This window comes from Nuphar pumila, chromosome 3 (genome assembly GCF_984573655.1).
Source record: "Nuphar pumila chromosome 3, dmNupPumi1.hap1.1, whole genome shotgun sequence".
In the NCBI taxonomy this organism is placed as follows: Eukaryota; Viridiplantae; Streptophyta; class Magnoliopsida; order Nymphaeales; family Nymphaeaceae; genus Nuphar; species Nuphar pumila.
The window spans coordinates 6,898,027-6,917,935 of NC_143251.1; the positions used below are offsets into that span (position 1 = coordinate 6,898,027).

General features: G+C 37.9%; 1 protein-coding gene across 1 annotated transcript in view; it reads left to right on the plus strand.

Moving 5' to 3' along the window:
* LOC149841787 (diacylglycerol kinase 4-like) overlaps positions 1-19,442 on the plus strand; it is a 41,048-nt gene extending 21,606 nt beyond the window's left edge. Inside the window, exons 8-12 of the mRNA XM_089998522.1 lie at positions 15,128-15,198; positions 15,434-15,511; positions 16,435-16,522; positions 18,622-18,738; positions 19,086-19,442. Coding sequence (XP_089854648.1) covers positions 15,128-15,198; positions 15,434-15,511; positions 16,435-16,522; positions 18,622-18,738; positions 19,086-19,244 — 513 coding nt within the window. The 3' untranslated portion in view covers positions 19,245-19,442. The remainder of the gene's footprint in view (positions 1-15,127; positions 15,199-15,433; positions 15,512-16,434; positions 16,523-18,621; positions 18,739-19,085) is intronic.
* The last annotated feature ends 467 nt before the right edge of the window (positions 19,443-19,909 follow it).

The following is a 19,909-nucleotide window of genomic DNA, read 5'->3' on the forward strand; positions in this document are numbered from 1 at the left end:
CTGTCCAAAGCTAAGAAGGTCTTATGAAAATAAGGTAGCTTCTGTCGAATCTTCAAAGGAGTCGAATGAGACATCTATTGGAAACATGTCTCTAACTCAGTTGGTGGAGGCACTGCAACCACTCCTCAAAGGAACTTCTTCCTCTGTCGGAGCCGCTGTTTCTTCCGTTGGCATTTTCGATCATGGTAAATCTCTATGGCTTCTTGACTCTGGTGCTTCCTTTTATATGACACCAAACATAAAATTACTATCACAATGTTATAACCCAAGTGGATCTAATGTTTTTACTGCAGATGGAACGTTTCTTGAGATAAAAGGAATAGGGAATTTTGAAAATAGTTCTCAAAACTCAAAAGGATTTTGTTTTTCAAAGATTAGATATATTCCTAAACTTAATTTAAATCTCCTATCTGTTTCTCAATTAATTGATCATGGGTATAATGTTTTATTCTCTTCTCATGATTGTCGAGTACAGGATCACCAGTCAGGGAAGCTGATTGGGGAAGGCCATAGAGAAGAAGGCTTGTACTATATGGATTTTTTGGAAATACCCAAGAATACATTATGCTGCAATGTTCAAAAATTAGGCTTGGATCTTTTGCACCAAAGATTTGGTCATCCTTTTATGTTTAAGCTTCAGTTTTTTTCAAACATGAATTTTTTTTGTAATGTTAAAACTTTTACATGTACAAAATGTATTCTTGGAAAAATGAAAAGACTACCTTTTCAGGAAAGAACCTTTGTTTCTACATGACCACTTGAGTTGATACATTCTGATGTTTGGGGTCCTGCACCGGTTTTGTCAAAAGGTAGTTTTCTGTATTATGTAATTTTTGTAGATGACTTTACACGACATACTTGGATTTATTTTCTTAAACATAAATCCAAAGTGTTTTCTTTTTTTCGAATATTTCAGAGTATGGTCAAAAATCAATTTAAGAATGATATTTCAATATTTCGCACTGATTCAGGAGGAGAATTCTTATTAACTGAATTTAAAAAATATTGAACTCATATGGGATTTCACATAAAAAATCTTGCTTCTATACCCCTCAACAAAACGAGTTAGCTAAGAGAAAACATAGGTACATTATAGAAACAACTAGAACATTACTCATCATACATCAAGTTCCCAAAGTTTTTTGGGTCGAAGCTATTTTAACTGTTGTTTATCTTATTAATAGAATGCACTCATCCTCGATAAAACAATATCTCTCCCACTGAAAAACTTTATAAACAAACTCCAGATTATTCTAGATTAAGGGTATTTGGGTGAAAATGCTTTGTATTTACAGATAAGAATGATAAATTCTCTCCCCGTGCTATTCTCTGTGTTTTTTTAGGATATGCAAGTCATAAAAAATGTTACAGGTGTTTTGATCCTAAAAACAACAAATTATATGTTTCAAGAAATGTATCCTTTCTAGAAAATGAAAGTTTTTTTGAAAACAAAAACTCTATCGAAATAGATGAGTATTCCTTCTTATTGGACCTAATTCCAAGGGAGAGTGGAAGAGAAATTGATCAGGATGGTCAAATTGATATAATCGATTCCGATTCAGCAGTGTTGTGAAAAGTGTTGAGGCGTAGCGAGGCGCTCCACCAAAATCTGAGGCGAGGCGTAAGCCTCGAGGCGCAAAGCGTAAGCCTCAAAATATTTTTTTTAACTTAAAAAAAGCTATAAAAATTATCTAAAATTATAAATAAATAAGAAATGCTTTATTGATGAAGCGCCAACCAACACGAAATAAAAAATCTCAAATAAATACGAAAAAAATATGAGATTAACATGTAAAAGTAACATTAATGCAACAACTTGATCTATATAAGTATCTAATTGCATAAAAACGGAACTACCAAATGAACAACAGTAAGCACTCTCAAAGTCTTCAAGTGCTAAGAAGAAAAAAGTAATTACTGTTTCACCATCATCTGACCATTCACAGACACAGAAAACAAAGGGATGAGTACCAAAGACTTCCCTTGTTCAAATTCCCATAAGCAGAAAACACAACAAAGGAGAAAATTGACAAGAAACCATAACTCCAAATGGAATATCACCACAACACCCACCTATCATAACATCATTACCACCATAGCAACAAGAACTAAATCCAAGCAAACCTCTCAAAAACCACCAAACACGGGAAAATTTCAATATGTGGGTGCCATAAAAAGCAAAATCAGGGAACACCCACTTTCCCAAACCATTGATTCAGCAATTGGGTATTGCATAAAATCACAGAAAAAGGAAGAATAATCAAATGGGCATATGGTCCAATGGCTTGAATGACAAAAAAGAAGTGAAAAAACAACCTATAGTTTCCTCCGTTGCAGGATTGATGACGGGAAGACGCTTCCCATTGATTGGTTCCTTCCATTCTCCATCTATGAAGAGCTGCCTGGTGGGCACTGTCACCGCCATGCTCTCTCTCTCTCCCGTTCCGTTGCTCGCTCAAAGAAGCATCAAGATAGTGGATTCAGATGAACTGAAAAATCATGGATCTTTGGTGATCTTAGATCCTCATCGTATAATCAAGAGACCATGTGATCCATGAGCCCCGCTTTGGTTTACACAAGGAACGGTGGTGATGAAAGGGAACGAACGGTGATGATCTCAGAACCCAAGGTTGAGCCAACAATTCAAAGCACTAGGCTCTTCCTTGGTCCAATCCAGGTTCACATAGTTCTTTTTTTTTTAAAGGGGGTTGGGCAGACCCCTACCAGTTATACAACTATACCATTGGGTTTTGAACATGCAACGTCCATACACAAGGTGACATGCACTAGCTATGTCACCTAGCTCCTACCAGACAAGTGGATCCCCCGTTGGTCAGGTTCACATAGTTCTCGTAACAAAAAGACCAGACTTCCTTCACCATCAAATACCAAGGAGGGTTCCACTCTTTGTAGATAGTTCTATTGCGATACAATATGAAAAGTTAATCTCCAACAGATCTTTAGCGAATTCAAATTGAATGGTTTTTCAAACCACCAGATCAACTCTTGAATCACAAACGAGATAAATCACTATTGCAGCCAAATCTGTCCCAAATAAACCTCCAAAATCTTCTTTAACTGGATAGAAAATAAAAACATGCTGATTGGACTCCTCATGACAACCACAAAGCAGACACTGGTTAGCCAGTTGTGAAATGAAATGGGGATCTTCGAAACACGAGCTTTGATTAACAAGAGCAAGTGTCAAGAATGACACTAAAGCATAACCCTTAAAAAGGGTATAATTGGAAACAAAATAAAAATAAAAATGTATTCTTTATTGATATGAAAAACCAATTGCTTAAGAAGCATTGGAGTGAAATACAAGAGGGGCTGCACCCCTTTATATACACAGCTGAAAGAGGACTCAATAGAGCTGTTGGGCACAGTCCAACAGCTCTATTTAGAGCTGTTGGAATGTGTCAGTCCAACAGCTCTATTAAGAGCTGTTGGACTGTGTCAGTCCAACAGCTCTATTGCTAGTCAAGTCTGGACAGGACTTGACTAGCAACAGTCATTCTAGTTCAAACTGAACTAGATGACATAAAGACAAAAAATAAAAATAAAGGAAAAAAAATACAGAAAAGAAAGAAATTAAAAATGTATTTATATATATATATATATATAATAATATAATATTATTATATATACATATATGTACAGTTTTACATTTTAACACTCCCCCTCAAACTTACGGTACAATGAGCGAAAGTTTGTCTAAGAGAAAGTGAAATCGGGGAGCAGCGAGAGGCTTTGTAAAGAGGTCTGCTAACTGATATTCTGAAGTGACATATGGCAGATCAATTATCCCGTGTAGATATTCCTCTCTGACGTAGTGACAATCCATTTCGATGTGTTTGGTGCGTTCGTGGAATGTTCTGTTACTGGCAATGTAGATCGCACTTTTGTTGTCACAACACATTTGTGAAGCCTTTGTTGCTTCAACTCCTATGTCAGCAAGCAGTCGTCGGAGCCAAACTACTTCCATGGTCGTGGTTGCCATGGCTCTGTATTCAGCTTCGGTGGATGAGAGAGATACCTTCTGCTGCTTTTTACACCTCCACGAGATTAATGATTCCCCTAAAAAGACACAAAAGCCAGTGGTTGAGTGTCTGTTATTGGGATCACCTCCCCAATCAGCATCAGTATATGCAATTAAATCAAGAGAAGAGGAGGAAGATAAGAAAAGTCCTCGTGAAAGAGAGGACTTGATGTATCTGATAATACGCATGACTGCTCCCATATGAACAGAAGTAGGAGCATGTTGAAATTGACTTGCTGTATGAACAACATGTGCTATATCTAGTCTGGTAATGGATAAATAGGAAAGTGCCCCGACAAGCTGTCTGTAAGGAGTAGGGTCTGCAAAAAGTTCTCCATCATCAATCTTCATTTTAACATTAACAACTTCTGGAGTGTCAACTTTCTTATCATCAGTAATACCAGACCTGAAAACAATATCAAAAGCAAATTTAGTCTGAGATAATAAATATCCTCTAGGAGAATAAGCAACTTCAATGCCTAAAAAATATCTCAACAAGCCCAAATCAGTCATTTCAAAATGAGATTTAAGAAGTGTTTTGATTGTTTCAACTCCCTGTTTATCGCTTCCAGTGATGATCATATCATCCACATAGAGAAGAAGCACAATGATCCCTGCATCAGAATTCTTAATAAACAAAGCAGTGTCAGTTAAACAGAATTGAAAACCAATATCAATCATAACACGACTAAACCTATCATACCAAGCTTTTGGTGCTTGTTTAAGTCCATAAAGAGCTTTTTCTAAGCGAAGGACTTTACCCTTAGGAATACTTAGACCAGGAGGGGGTTCCATATATACTTTTTTAACTAGCTTTCCATTTAAAAAAGCATTTTTGACATCCATTTGAAAAATAGCCATTTTTTGATAGAAGCTAAGGCAATTAAGGTTCGGACAGTAGTCATACGAGCCACCGGAGCAAAGGTTTCTTCATAATCAATCCCATATTCTTGGGCATAACCTTTGGCTACTAAACGGGCTTTATATCTTTCAAGAGTACCATCACTCTTGGTTTTAATTTTATAAACCCATCGACATCCTATAGTTTTCTTCCCTGGAGGAAGATCTTGAATATTCCATGTAGAAGCCTTTTCAAGTGCATCTAATTCAACTTTCATGGCTTCTATCCATTTGATATCATTTTTTGCTTGAAAATATGTGGATGGTTCTTCATATGAGTGAATTAATGCAATAACTGCCCTATATGTGGGTGAGAAAGACTCGTATGATACAAACTTTTCTGGAGGCCTCGAGATTCGGGATGATTGTCTAGTTGGAATGTTAGAATATTTCTCAAGTGCACATGGAGTATTAGACTCTTGTCGCCTGGAATATTGAATACTAGTATCTCTATGAACTTCTTCATTTTCAACATTAAGATCAATAATTCTTGGATCATCATCAAAGTTACAATCAAGGTCATATTCATCAGATGTTGATGTTAGATCTAGCAAAAAGGAGTACTCAGTGACGTCTTTTAATTTTCTAAAATCAAAGAAGCTCTCCTTTTCAAGAAAGGAAACATTTCTAGACACATATAGTTTATTATTTTTGAAGTCAAAACATCTATAACCTTTCTGGTTTTCAGCATATCCTAAAAAGGCACAGGGAATCGCACGAGGGGAAAGTTTATCATTTTTGTCAGTAAATATGAAACATTTGCACCCAAATATTCTTAATCTAGAGTAGTCTGGAGAAATGTTCATAAGTTTTTCAATGGGAGTGATATTTTGTAACGAAGAAGATGGCATCCTATTAATGAGATAGGTGGCAGTTAAGGCAGCTTCTGCCCAAAAGTCTTTAGGGACTTGATTTGCTATTAATAAAGTTCTAGTGGTTTCTATAATATGGCGATGTTTTCGTTCTGCCAGTCCATTTTGTTGAGGTGTATAAGGACAAGATCTTTGATGTGTGATGCCATGCAATTTAAGATAATTTTGAAAATCTGTGGATAAAAACTCTCCCCCTGAATCTGTGCGAAAAATAGTAATATCATTTTGAAATTTGTTTTTAACCATATTATGAAAAGTTTGAAAGTATGAAAATACTTCAGACTTATGTTTGAGAAAGTACATCCACGTATGTCGGGAGAAATCATCGACAAAAATAACATAGTAAACAAATCCTCCTTTAGAAATTACTGGTGCAGGACCCCAAACATCCGAGTGTATTAATTCAAGTGGTCTTGAAGAGAAAAAGGTTCTGTTCTTAAATGGTAATCTTTTCATTTTGCCGAGAATACAATCTTTACAATCAAATGATTCAGAGTTACAAAATTTCCCTAGATTTGGAAAATGTTGGATTTTGGCTATATGTGGGTGACCAAGTCTCTTATGCCACAGTTCCAACTCTATTTTTTGAATATTATAACAAAAAGCTTTCTTCGGCATTTCCAAAAAATCCATGTAATAGAGTCCTCCTTCTCTATGGCCTTCCCCAATCAGCTTGCCTGACTGGCGATCCTGTACCCAACAACCATGAGAAGAAAAAGAAATATTACACCCATAATCAGAAATTTGAGATACAGATAAAAGATTTAAATTTAATTTGGGAACATGTCTAATTTCTGGAATAAAAAAATTTTTTGTTTTATAAATTTTTTCAAAATCTCCTATTCCTTCTATTTCAAGAGAAGTCCCATCAGCAGTAAAGACCTTTGACACACTTGTTTTATTTTTAACACATTTGGATAGACTTTGATTATTTGGGGTCATATGAAAAGATGCACCCGAGTCAAGAAGCCAAGAAATTTTACCTAAATCAGAAAAAGATGAGGCTGCTGCGCCGGTTGAAGCTTCAGATGAGGAAGAGGCACCTTTGATGAGAGGCTGAAGGATCTCCATTAGTTGGGTCAGGGAAACTGGTGCATCCTGATCTTTAGGCTCCGATCCAGCAATTGCAGCTCTTTTTTCTCTCAGCTCCTTAAGTTTGGGACATTGTGGCCTGTAGTGTCCCGGTTCATGACAGTGATGACAAATAACTTTCTTCTTATCATAGTCACCATTTTGTCGGTTAAAGTGAGGAGGCCTATATGATCGAACATGATTCCCTGGTCTAGACACGGCTAAAACAGAATCATCTTCAATTTTTAAAGAACCTTTTCGGAGACGATTTTCTTCCATTGTTAACTCTTCAATAGTTTCAACAATAGAAGGAATTTTTCCCCGGTGAAGTAGGGCCGATTTAGTGGTTTCAAATTCCGGCCTTAATCCAGTGATAAACTGGTAAAAATGTTCAACATCGAGTTGTTTCTGACGAAGCTCGATGTCTTCGGCACAATGCCACTTTGGTTCTAAAAGGGAAAGTTCTTCCCAAAGTTCGGACAACCCATTGTAATATTCACGAATAGTTTTGTCTCCTTGTGTCATCATTCGAACTTTTTCTTGGAGGTTGCACACGTGTGCAATATCTTTAAGGGAATACATATTCTTAAGGTATTCCCATGCCTTATCGGCATGATCAAATTTGGCAAGACTTGAGCATTTTTTAATGTCAACGCTATTGATAAGCCATGACATTATCTTCGCATGAGATATTCTCCATTCTTTCCATTTCTTCTCGTATGAGGCAATAGCCTTGATTTTCTCTTCTTCCGATAGAGGGACGTCTTTATCTCCCTCCTTTTTAGTAAGAGATAGCTTAGGTTCCGAATCGGAACCATCCACAATCCCCCATAAGCCTTTTCCCCATATATGGTGCTTCATGATTGAAGCCCATGTTACATAGTTCGTATCGCTTAGTTTCATAGGCATGATGGTGACTTTATCATTGTCATCCATCGATTACAGGGAGAGAAAGAATAGGGATAGAAGAGAAACAAGAAGGAAAATGAGAAAGAAAGAAAAAAAAAAAACAATACAACAAGATGTGAAATCTTCTCCAATGAAGTGATAAAACACTTCTCTTCAAGTGGCGAACACTTTTGCAAACGGGCACGGAAACCGAGGCAGCTTTTCCTCAAGATTTAGTACTTCCGCGGCTCTGATACCATGAAATGAAATGGGGATCTTCGAAACACGAGCTTTGATTAACAAGAGCAAGTGTCAAGAATGACACTAAAGCATAACCCTTAAAAAGGGTATAACTGGAAACAAAATAAAAATAAAAATGTATTCTTTATTGATATGAAAAACCAATTGCTTAAGAAGCATTGGAGTGAAATACAAGAGGGGCTGCACCCCTTTATATACACAGCTGAAAGAGGACTCAATAGAGCTGTTGGGCACAGTCCAACAGCTCTATTTAGAGCTGTTGGAATGTGTCAGTCCAACAGCTCTATTGCTAGTCAAGTCTGGACAGGACTTGACTAGCAACAGTCATTCTAGTTCAAACTGAACTAGATGACATAAAGACAAAAAATAAAAATAAAGGAAAAAAAATACAGAAAAGAAAGAAATTAAAAATGTATTTATATATATATATATAATAATATAATATTATTATATATACATATATGTACAGTTTTACATTTTAACAAGTTGAATGTCATAATGTTGCAGTCTGTCAAACGTTGGAAGCCTGCTCTTACAAGCTAGGTAAACTGTCCATAAGGCCCTAGGTACAACATGCTTATACCAGAGATATTTGCACCATGCCTCTGAAGGAAAACTTATGTGCAAAGTCCTTCCAAATCACACTGCGAGGAACTGAATAAAAAATTGTGTTTCCCCACATGAGTTTATCTGGGCCCCAACTAAGCGAGATCGAGTGCAAGAGTGAGGAAGACACTAGCACATGAGAACGAGAACCTTTGCGCTCTCTAATGAAGTCAGCAGTCGATAAATGAAGATCTTTACACACTAGATCATAGTCTTCAGCCACAACAGTGTTTAGTAGAATCCGAGATGACCAGGGCTTAGTCTAAAATCTGCATGTCTCAACTCTCTCGAGCTATTAAACCAAGCATCTTGGGATCCATTCGTAAGTTTGACAAAGTAGAAGTGACACGAATGTCTAGCAGAAAAACGGAACTAGCAAATGAACAACAATAAGCACTCTCAGTGAGGGGTCGACCAAGAGAGAAAAGCAGAGGAGGGGGTAACCCCCTGCCGACGAGAGGCGACGACAGGGGGCTCTGCCCCTTGTCGGTCGACCCCTCACTGAGAAGAAGTAAAGAAGAGGGCTTACCTGGTGGCGGAGACTTCGACGTCACCGGAAAATGCAGAGAAACAGAGGTCGTCGGAACGGACGACGGTGGTGGTGAGTCGCTGGCCCCCTCGCAACAGAAAAAAGAGGCCGGTGGTGGCCGGCGGGTCGCCGATGCCTTCTCAGCAGAGAAAAGAAGAAGGTGGAAGAGGCGATGACCGGCGGTGGGTGGTGGCCGGCGGCGGGTGGTGGCCGGCGTTGGGTGGTGGCCGACGGTGGCGGGGGACGAGAGGGGACAGAGTGGAGAGAGAAGGTTCGAGAGAGGGGACAAAGTGGAGAGAAGGTTTGAGAGAGGTGCCTGTGTCTTTTTTAAAGATACAGGTTCTCTCGAACCTTCGAGCATACGGGTCTGGGTCTGGGTCAGACTCGGGTCCGGGCTTATTCGATTTTCTATTGCGCGCCTCACGGTGAGGCGCGCCTCGCCTCAAGGCGCATGACGCGTACACCTTGAGGGTTTTATGCTTTTTAAGTGCGCCTCAAGGCGAAAAGGCCCTCGCCTCGAGGCAAGGCGCGCTTTTTGTGCCTTGAGGCGCGTTTTTAATAACACTGCGATTCAGTTAATAGCAGCCAGGAGTGATTCAATACTCTAGACGAGGAAACTTAGAAAGATAGTGTGCCCTGGATAAATACACAAGGGAACACGAACCTGCGTCTTCATCTAGAAAATCCACTAGGATCTCGAAAGTTCCTGAAAAGTTTGTGTCATACGAGTCTTTTTCACCAAAATATCAAGCTTTCATTGCCTTAATTCACTCTTATGAAGAACCCTTCAGTTATACTATAGCTATGGATCAACCTGAGTGGGTCAAAGCTATGGAAGTTGAATTAGAAGCCTTAGAAAAAATCAACACTTGGACCATTCAAGATAATTCTCCCAACAAAAAACCTATTGGCTGTCGTTGGGTGTATAAGGTTAAAACCAAGAGTGATGACACTCTTGAAAGGTTCAAGGCTCGGTTGGTGGCAAAAGGCTATTCTCAAGAATATGGAATAGATTATGAAGAAACCTTTGCCCCAATAACTAGAATGACCACGGTTAGAATCTTAATAGCTCTTACATCCATAAAAAGATGGTGTATTTTTCAAATGGATGTTAAAAATGCATTTTTAAATGAAAATTTAGCTGAAGAAGTGTACATGGATCCACCATCAGCTATGTCACATGGGTGCGAGGGTGCGGCACTTTCAAAAACCTTGGGTGCGGCAGGGGCAAAAATGTAAAAAAAAATACATACATACATATATATATATATATATATATATATATATATATATATATATATATATATATAAAGGGGGGTCCGGGGGTTCATTTTTGTCATACACTACGTTCCTTTTTCGATTTGAAAAGGTAATTTACATATAAGCATTTAAGGCTTGATAAATTTATGGTTAGTGGCCTCAGTTTTGAAATATTTAAGGTTAACATTACCTTTTTAAAAAACCTGTCATATAACTGCTTGAGTTACTTTTATCCATTGAAATTACTCATTTATACTTAGCTGTAGCGAGTGACATTCAACCATTTAAAGAAAGTGAACGGTTAAAAATTCGATTTTCGAAAGTTAACCTGATTTGAGTGATATAAAAAGTAACTCAATCAGCCCTTTAAACAAATTCTGAAAAAGTCAACCATTTATCTCAAATATTTTGAGAAATGAGATGGTAAATTGTAAAATTTTCATATGTTAAACGTCTATATGTAAAGTGATCCGTTTTAGGAACAACAACACATAAATCCAAAAGAAGAAAAAAGGGAAGGCCGGGTAAATGTAATAACCAAAAATTGTGGCAGGGTTTATAAGAATATATAGTAATTTTGGGGTTTTTTGTGTTTTTGCTCGTTTCAGCATGATTACATGATTAGGTAAGCAGAAAAAGGGCGGTGGAATAAGTCGTCGCTATTGCTGACCCGTCTATCGAAAGCGAGATCCGATGGTGGATTATGGGGAAGAGAAAGCACAATCCGAGCGAATCCTGGTCGTCAGTGTGGGAGTGCAGAAGCACACCTAATATTCAATCTCAACCGTCGGTTTGAATCTCACAGTATCCAGATCGGGGGAAGACCCATAACGGGCATGGGCCGCCTATAAATACGAGTCAAGTATTTCTTCCCCACTTCTTCGTCCGTCTCTGCGCAAGGAGATTCGTTTTGGGAGAGAGAAGACTCGTCTTCGAGGTATGACTTCTTCTCTCTCTCGTTGTCTTTACTTGTGTTATTGATTGTTTTCTATTCTTTTGGATGGAGGGGTCGATTAGAGTTTTTTCTTGCGTTCGCGCGTTGTCTTAACTTGTTTTATCGATTGTTTTCTCTTCTTTTGGATGGAGGGGTTGATCAGGGTTCCCCCCCCAAGATTTTTTTTTTAAATTTCGCAGCCCATTTCATAGGGCAATTTTTTAAAAAACAAAAACAAAAAATAGACCGAAATGACCCTGGGTGCGGTCAACGCACCCAGGGTCGGGTTGACCGCACCCGCGTCGAGTCGCGTTGATGCGGGTGAGGCACCTTGCTAGCCTAATCCCTGTGATTTAGACCATCAGGAATGAATGCCTCTAAAGGGAAAACTCTTCGCCTAAATAAGGCGTTGTATGGTCTCAAACAAGCTTTTGGAGCTTGGTATGATAAGTTTAGTAAGGTTATGCTTGATTTTGGTTTTCAATCTTGTCTTACTGACACAACTTTGTTTGTTAAGAATTCTAATGCAGGTATTATTATTCTTCTACTCTATGTTGACGACATGATCATCACCGGAAGTGATAAACAGGGAGTTTACGATATTAAAAAATTTCTCAAAACACATTTTGAAATGAGTGATTTGGGTTTTTTGAAATACTTTCTTGGTATAGAAGTTGCATACTCATCTAGGGGATATTTGCTAACTCAATCTATGTTTGCATTGGATATTGTTGCCAAGTCAGGTATTTCAGATGAAAGACACGTTGACACTTTCGAAGTTGTGAATGTCAAGATGAAGATTGATGATGGAGAGCCATTTGAGAATCCAACTCCTTATTAGGGATGGCAGTGGACTGGGGGAAAGCGGGGCCCCGCCTCGCCCCGTTTGGACCGGGGATGAAGGGTATGAAATGGGGATGGAGGCGGGGACGAAGGTTAAAATCTATCCCCGTTCGGCGGTGGAGGCGGGGATGGACGTGCACTTTTCCCCGCCCCACCCCGTCCCGTCCCCGCCACGATCCCCGCCCTGACCACTTTTCCCCGCAATATCCCCGCCTCATCCCCGTTTGAACCGGGGATGGAGGACATGAAACAGGGATGAAGGCGAGGATGGAGGATAAAATCCATTCCCCGCCGGGGATGGAGGCAGGGGTGGAGGATAAAATCTTGAGGCGGGGCGGGGGTGGAGACCTTGTCCCCCGCTCCGCCCCACTGCCATCCCTACTCCTTATAGACAACTCGTTGGGTCACTATTGTATCTGTCTATTACAAGACCTGACATTGCACATGCTGTCCATACAGCCAGTCAATTTCAGTATGCCCCAACTTTTGTTCATAAGGGAGCAGTTTTGCGTATTATTAGATATAGTAAAAATTCTATTTCTCGAGGTTTATTTTTGTCTGCTTCCTCTAATTTAGAACTTCTTGCTTATACTGATGCAGATTGGGGTGGTGATCCAAATGACCGCCACTCAACTACTGGCTTTTGTGTCTTCTTAGGAGAATCTTTGGTGTCATGGCAATGCAACTCTCTCTCATCAATAGAAGCTGAATATAGGGCAATGACTATAACCACTATGGAATTGGTCTGGCTTCGACGTCTACTTTCCGATATGGGAGTTGAAAGTTCAAAAACATCAAATTTGTGCTGTGACAATATGAGCTCTATCTATATTGCCAATAATCGGACATTCCACGAACGCACTAAGCATATAGAGATGGATTGTCACTACGTACGAGAGGAATTTTTGCGCGGCACCATCAATCTTCCCTATGCCTCCTCATAGTATCAGTTGGCCAATTTCTTCACCAAGCCTCTCACTCTTCCTAAATTTCACTTTCTTTTAGGCAAACTTTCGGTTATCCAACCGTAAGTTTGAGGGGGAGTGTTAAAATATGTAATCTCATATAATATCTCATATGTAATCTCATAGGCTTGTAGTACCTTTCTCTTTTTCCTAGTTAGTTTTTAGTTTAGTTAATCTTAGTTAGAACATAACTAGAATTAGGCTAGTTTTTTGTTTTGGATCTTTTTAAGCCTTCACCTTTTTGACTAGTCAAAAAGGTGCTTTTTTGACTAAAGTCAAAAAAGCATCTTTCAAGGGAGCCGTTGAGAGTCCAACGACTCCCTTGAAGGCTTCTCATTCTCCTCTATAAATATGGGGACTACTTCCCCTTGTATTTTATGGTTTTTGTGGGATTGTATCCCAAGTTAATAAAATTCTTTTTCTTTTGAATACCCTTTTCGGGTAGTGTGTGTTCTTATGCTTGTATGAACCCTTGTGGTTCTTGTAACCTCTTCGTGAGTGTGTGGTGAAGAGATAGTTTGGTTGTGAGTTTCATTTTCTTTCAGGGAGTCCTTCCTCAGCTAGCCTATGAAAAAAAGGAAATAGAATATGTATTATTTTATCTGAAGATATATTTAGGTAAGTCAAAGTTAGTCTTTTTGATTTCCTTGAAGAGTTTTTATCTATATTAAAAAACGGAATCAAGAATCTGACTTTTTCCCCATAAAATTAAGTTAAAAATAAATTGATGATCTATCATTCTCTCTCTATATATAATATATATATATATATATATAAAGTACCCAAAAATTATTAATACAAATTAAGTAACTAAATGGCACTATCTAATAAGGTTTTTGAAATGAAATGAATAAAAAACACAATAGAATGCCACTAAGGGCCACAAGAGATCATAAACACACAAAAGACCTCTATTCGGTCAAATACAATCTCGCCAAGGAGACAACACAATCTCAACAAGTCACACAAATCGCAAACTTAAAAAATTTATCTTTATAGAATCACAAAAGTGCTGTCAAAAGCATTGGTTACAACGGAGAATAAGTGCCCTATTTATAGAGCAACCAAGAGGGCCAAAGGAGGCAGTCCAACAGTCATTGGACTGCCTCTAACGGTCACAAATATGACTGTTGGGAACAGTCCAACAGCTAGTTGGACTGTCCCAACAGTCATATTGACTGAAAAAAAAGAAAGGTACAAGAAGAAAAGACAATACAGCCCCTACTAAGCTATTCCAATTACATCAGAGAAAAGACCAAAACACCCCTTATATATACAACATATTTTAACAGTTTTCATGTCACTTTTGAAGTTCTTATGATGCAAATCAAGGTGCACCACATTACCCCTACTTCAGCTTGTCATGTTTTAGAGGAAAAAAAAATGGACTCTTCAAGTGGTTTTTAAGTTTTAACAACGATTAAGTCTATCATTATTGTTACAGGTACTGTTTATTTTCTTTGTGATTTTTAGAACATGATGTGTGTTTGTGGTTTTCCTGTTGTCAAGCTGGGAGATAGCCGCTATGGTACTCTAACCCGGGACCCCTTGGTTATGATAGTTTGAACTAACCATCCAGCTATCTCATTCTACCCCAGAAAATAATGTGCTTTTATATTGGGATGAATTGATATCTGAAAGTTACTTTGTTTTCTTAAATTTCTCTAACTGCTATGCTGGATGATACCCTTGGATGAGATTCAAACCTGAGAACCTGGATTAAAGATAGTGTGACTGCTGGAAGCTATCACATGCAGCCCTAAAAATTATGTAGTTACTCATGCTTATTTTGGTTGAGTTATTATTTTATTTTTTTCCTTTGTGAAATTTCAACGTAAGTTTTTTTGTTTATGATTTCAATTCAAGAAGTTGCCTGTCAATGTTTGATTTCACTGACTGTGCACTCCAGGATGTTCAATAAGAACCTTCAAATGCATTTTCTTGTTTTTCTTCCAGTTGATATATTCAGGATATGGCTGCACTCAGGGATGGTTCTTTACACCTTGCTTGTGTGATCCAATTCTAAGGTTAGGGGCTAATGTCTTTGCATATTAGTGCTTAGCTTCTTCTTCTTTGTTTTTCTTTAGTGTCATATTTGCTTCTTCTTGGTTTATGACTATTATCTTTTTAGTGTGTGAAATGAAATATTGGTGTCTGCAACAGTATTATATAAACTTTAACTGTTAATTAATATGGTTGTAATTATCAGCATAGAATGTTATAGTTGATATCCTGTAGTTTACATTCAACTGGCTGTGACAGGGGACTCAAAGACATTCTGCGGCTACAAATTAAACGAGCCAATTCCACAAAATGGGAGCAGGTTCAAGTTCCTTCAAGGTGTGTTTGTATCGGAAGCATGTTCTATCTTTTCTGGTTCTTATTGCCTTCAAAATTCATTTTCCATTTCCTCAGCCTCCTTTCTGCAACAACCTCCAAGTGTGTGCTTCTGAAACATCATGGGCTCTGCACTGTCGTTCTCTATTAATTCTCTTGATGGGTAGGCAAAAAAAATACCTAACTTTTCAGGAATGATAAAAACATATCCGTGTTTTCATATTTTTAAAGGGCGCCTAAACTCTTGGTTAATTAAAAAGACTTGGAGTTTTCTTCCATGAAAGCTACCTTCTTGTTTCCTGGTTAATCCATGGGAAACCGCCCCAAATCATTGACTGCACATTGGCAGGCCTCCGTATGGTTATCCTTGAGGTCCCCCCTGCCCACCAGGGAGAACACGTTGCAGCAAGGAACACCTTCTGTGGTGTTTGAAGTTTGAACTCGTCATGTACTGTAGCAGGTGAGTTGAGCCCTTGTGGGCTCCATAAAAGCTTCCATTACTAGCATTGGTCAGATGGATATTATATCCTTTAAATAAAATGAAAAGTTGTTTTGACCTGATGTGAAGGTTATCCATGTAAGTTGTTAGGGTCAACTGGTTAATGTGTCAGGGGTGGTTTCCTATGTAAGTTTGCACTTCATAAAGATCATAAGTAAATGGCAGAGGAAGAAGGAAATTCACACACATACATCTACCTGCACATACACAGACACACAGATGCATTTTGACAATTTAAAAACTTAGGTGGGTTTCATATTATTGCGAAAAAGCATTTTTTTTAAATCTTCTTAACAGATACCTTTGACTTATCACGATACAATAGTAAAGTTTTTTATTTATTTCAATATACTTGAAGCATATATAAAGATCATTTTTGTTTATGATCTATTTTTAACTTTGCTGTGTTAAATATCTAATATTGCAGTGTCAGGTCGATTGTGGCTTTGAATATTCCCAACTATGGAAGTGGAAGGAATCCTTGGGGCCTTTTGAAGCCTGAATATCTGGAGAAGGTTGATTTCTTTGCACAAGATTTAGCATTATGTGATTACTAAAATGGGTTTCTATATTCATCTATTATTTTGATAGAAGGTGATAGTATGTCCTTTTAAGTGCAATTAGCTTCATGTGGGTTGCGCATTAAATGATTTCTTGTTTGAGACATAACTTTGATCTTACAGAAGATTGTACCTATTAGAATGTCAATATGTAGCAAATTTTGGTTCTTTGTCATATCTCAAATTTTGTGCATTTTCATGACATAGGGAAACTGCTGCCTGTGTATGAATTCTGGTTGAGAAAAGGTTGTCATGGTTTGTGCTACCAACCGTCAAGTTGTATTTACCTTTTTTTCTCAGACATTAACCCTTTTTTTTTCTCAATTCTGTCACTTACCAACAACATTGCAGAACCAGGATGATCGCTTTGACAAGTTACACAATTTTTGGAGTCAGTATATCTGTATTGTGGCATATATAATTAAATGTCCATGATTCAATATCCTTGATTCATAACTTGGTCTGTATGCATAGTCAATTATGAAGAAATCAAAGGCTACATAAACATATGCATTTGTACTTTTGTTAGTTTTATGTTTATGTGCATAGTGTGTGTGTGTGTGTGTGTGTGTGTGTGTGTGTGTGTGTGTGTGAACCCAATGGAGTCTTAGGTTTGACCGGTTGGATCCTTGTGTGTATGTGTGTGTTAAGGAAAATGTTTGGTTTAGCAGGAAACAAGTTTTGGATTATGCTATTATGATATGTAAGTGGGATTTTAACAGCTTGAAAACCATTGATGTGTGGAGTTTTCAAAGCCTCAAAACTCTTGTTTTTATGTCTAACAAACACAATCCAAGGTGTGACCCCTAGCAGACATCGCTGAACATATCCATGTGGTCAGATTTGAGTCAATAGGGCTTGTATCCATGATTTAAAGTCAGTGGACCTTATGACCCGGATGGGTTGATTTGTCACTTGGTCATGTCGATGCCAATGTTGCAAACAAGAAAGTGGAATCAAGAAGCTGAATAATAAGTGAAAAATGAGTGTTTTTTAGGTCCATGTAAGGTGGAAGCGAGAAATGCTAGGAAATGTTAGACGTGAACAGTGAATTTACTCTATAGTAGTACCATTGTATACATGATTAATTAATTTAATTTTCTCTCTTTAAAAATATGTGCATGCAATCAGAAATAAATCTTTTTTATATGACAGTGGAATTAGGTTATCATGTGTGTACTGGATATGAATATGAAAATTGTTATGAGCATCTTAAATTCAGTAAAAAAAACATTACTTACTGAATAATAATGCATAAATAAAAAATAATGAATAAACTTTACAATAACAATGAGTTATGTGCAATTGTATATGTTCTTATATTGAGAAGCAAATCTTTAACACTTGTCTTGAATTGATCATTCAAATAGATTACCTAAAAATTCTTTTGTTTTGATAAGAAAACATCTTTTTATGTAGAAGAAAAGAGTTATCGTTTATAGTTTATTTTTCAATTCAATTAAAATAGATGAATTTCAGGTCCCTTCTATAGGAATTGTTTGAAATTTGCTTTTTAATGGAAATATAATCTTCTGTTTGTAAATTTCATGTTGTCGGAAACATGCTTTCTGTGAAATTGTAAATGAGCTTGAGCTTCAGAAGAACCTAGTTTGCAGAAGCGAGCTTCCGAGGATGTGTGAAAGTTTTCAGTAAATTAGTCTTGTGCATAAAAACCTTGTAAACCAGCGGGGTTGGCCATGTTTGGTGCCTATCCTGGCTGACTCAAGGAAGTCATTAGATTGATGCTGGTTGTGAACCTTTCCAATCGTTACTGTGGTTGGTAATGAATGAGTAAATATTAAGTTGATATATGTTGTGGATCACTTGTAGCAACAAAAATGCATCTTGGCTTCTCAACCTAACATAATGATCATAGTGCACGTCTAATGGTGTTCTTTTTTTTTGGTGAGATCTTTTTCTAGCACCCATCATACTTGCGTCCCATTTCATTTTTATGGTTTTCAGTGTCAAATAGACTTGCCATGTGAGTGTCTGTGTTGTGGATGTTCGAAATAATTGCAAGAGTTTTGGGTTGTGTTGTGGATCTTTTACAGAGGGGTTTTGTGGAGGCTCATGTTGATGATGGCCTGCTTGAGATCTTTGGGTTAAAGCAAGGGTGGCATGCTTCATTTGTGATGGCTGAACTTATCAATGCGAAGCATTTAGCCCAGGTTGGTACGCATTTTTCCCCTCTTTGCATATCTTCTAGTTGAATCACTACTGGCACCAAAGCAGTGAGCCACCATTCCCGCCCCCCCCCCCCCCCCCCCCCCCCACACACACACACACACGCCCCTTCTCATGGAAATATTCTGCTTTAGACTTTACCAACTTCTAAAGCACATTGCCACTAACCTGTTTCTTGTGTGCTAAATTCTTTTGTTTATTTTGAATCTTTGATAATATGTTTTTTCAGTTTTGTATTCTTGAAAGTTTTCGCAGTACCTTCTATTCTAATTTAAGCAAGGTTAACATTGATTTCCTAAAACTTTGTTGAAGAATACATCCATTATTTCAGGCTGCTTCCATTAGATTGGAGCTTCGAAGTGATCAGTGGAAAGACACTTTTTTGCAAATGGATGGAGAGCCATGGAAGCAACCAATACACGGTGACAACTCAACTTTTATTGAGATAACGAGGGTACCATGTCAATCTGTTATGATAAATGGGGAATAAATATTTAATCTCGTGATGATAGGTCATGCTCATTTTACATCTTAATCTATAGCATGACAGGCTTTGTATTGTATATTCCCCTTCTCTATGGCTGCTTGTGCATCGGGTTAGTCATTGAGAACGGGGGGGTTCTCATTTCATTTGTAAATTGCACAATCGAAAGTAAGCAGTAAAATGGAGAAAAACCTACAGATAAAAATCTTTTTGGAACCCAACATGCATTTTGTTTTTAAGCCATCGTGTTCATTTTGGAGAGAGAGAGAGAGAGTTGGGCCATTGCAACAATTGGATCTTTGGTTGAAGCCCCGTGCTGGATCAATTTATGAAAGGCTACGGCAGCTTCCCCATATAACAGGACTACCGTTAAAGGAAATGCCATCATCCTTTATGCAAAATTTCTGTTGAGAGTGATTTAATCTCCTTTTTGTGCCTTTTGGATCTTTACCAACTATACGAAAAGATGAGAGTATGGTTAGCAATGGAATTTCAAAAATTTGGAGGAAAAATAGTGATGAAAATGACGTTGGTTTTAGATGATCGCCATAAGAGAGTTTTCGTCCAAAACATTTGTACCGCAGATAAAAATTATACGAAGATGTTTATAAATGAGTTCAGCAAGTACTCCTACTTTGTATATGGCAAGTGGATTAATTTCTCTTTTGGCT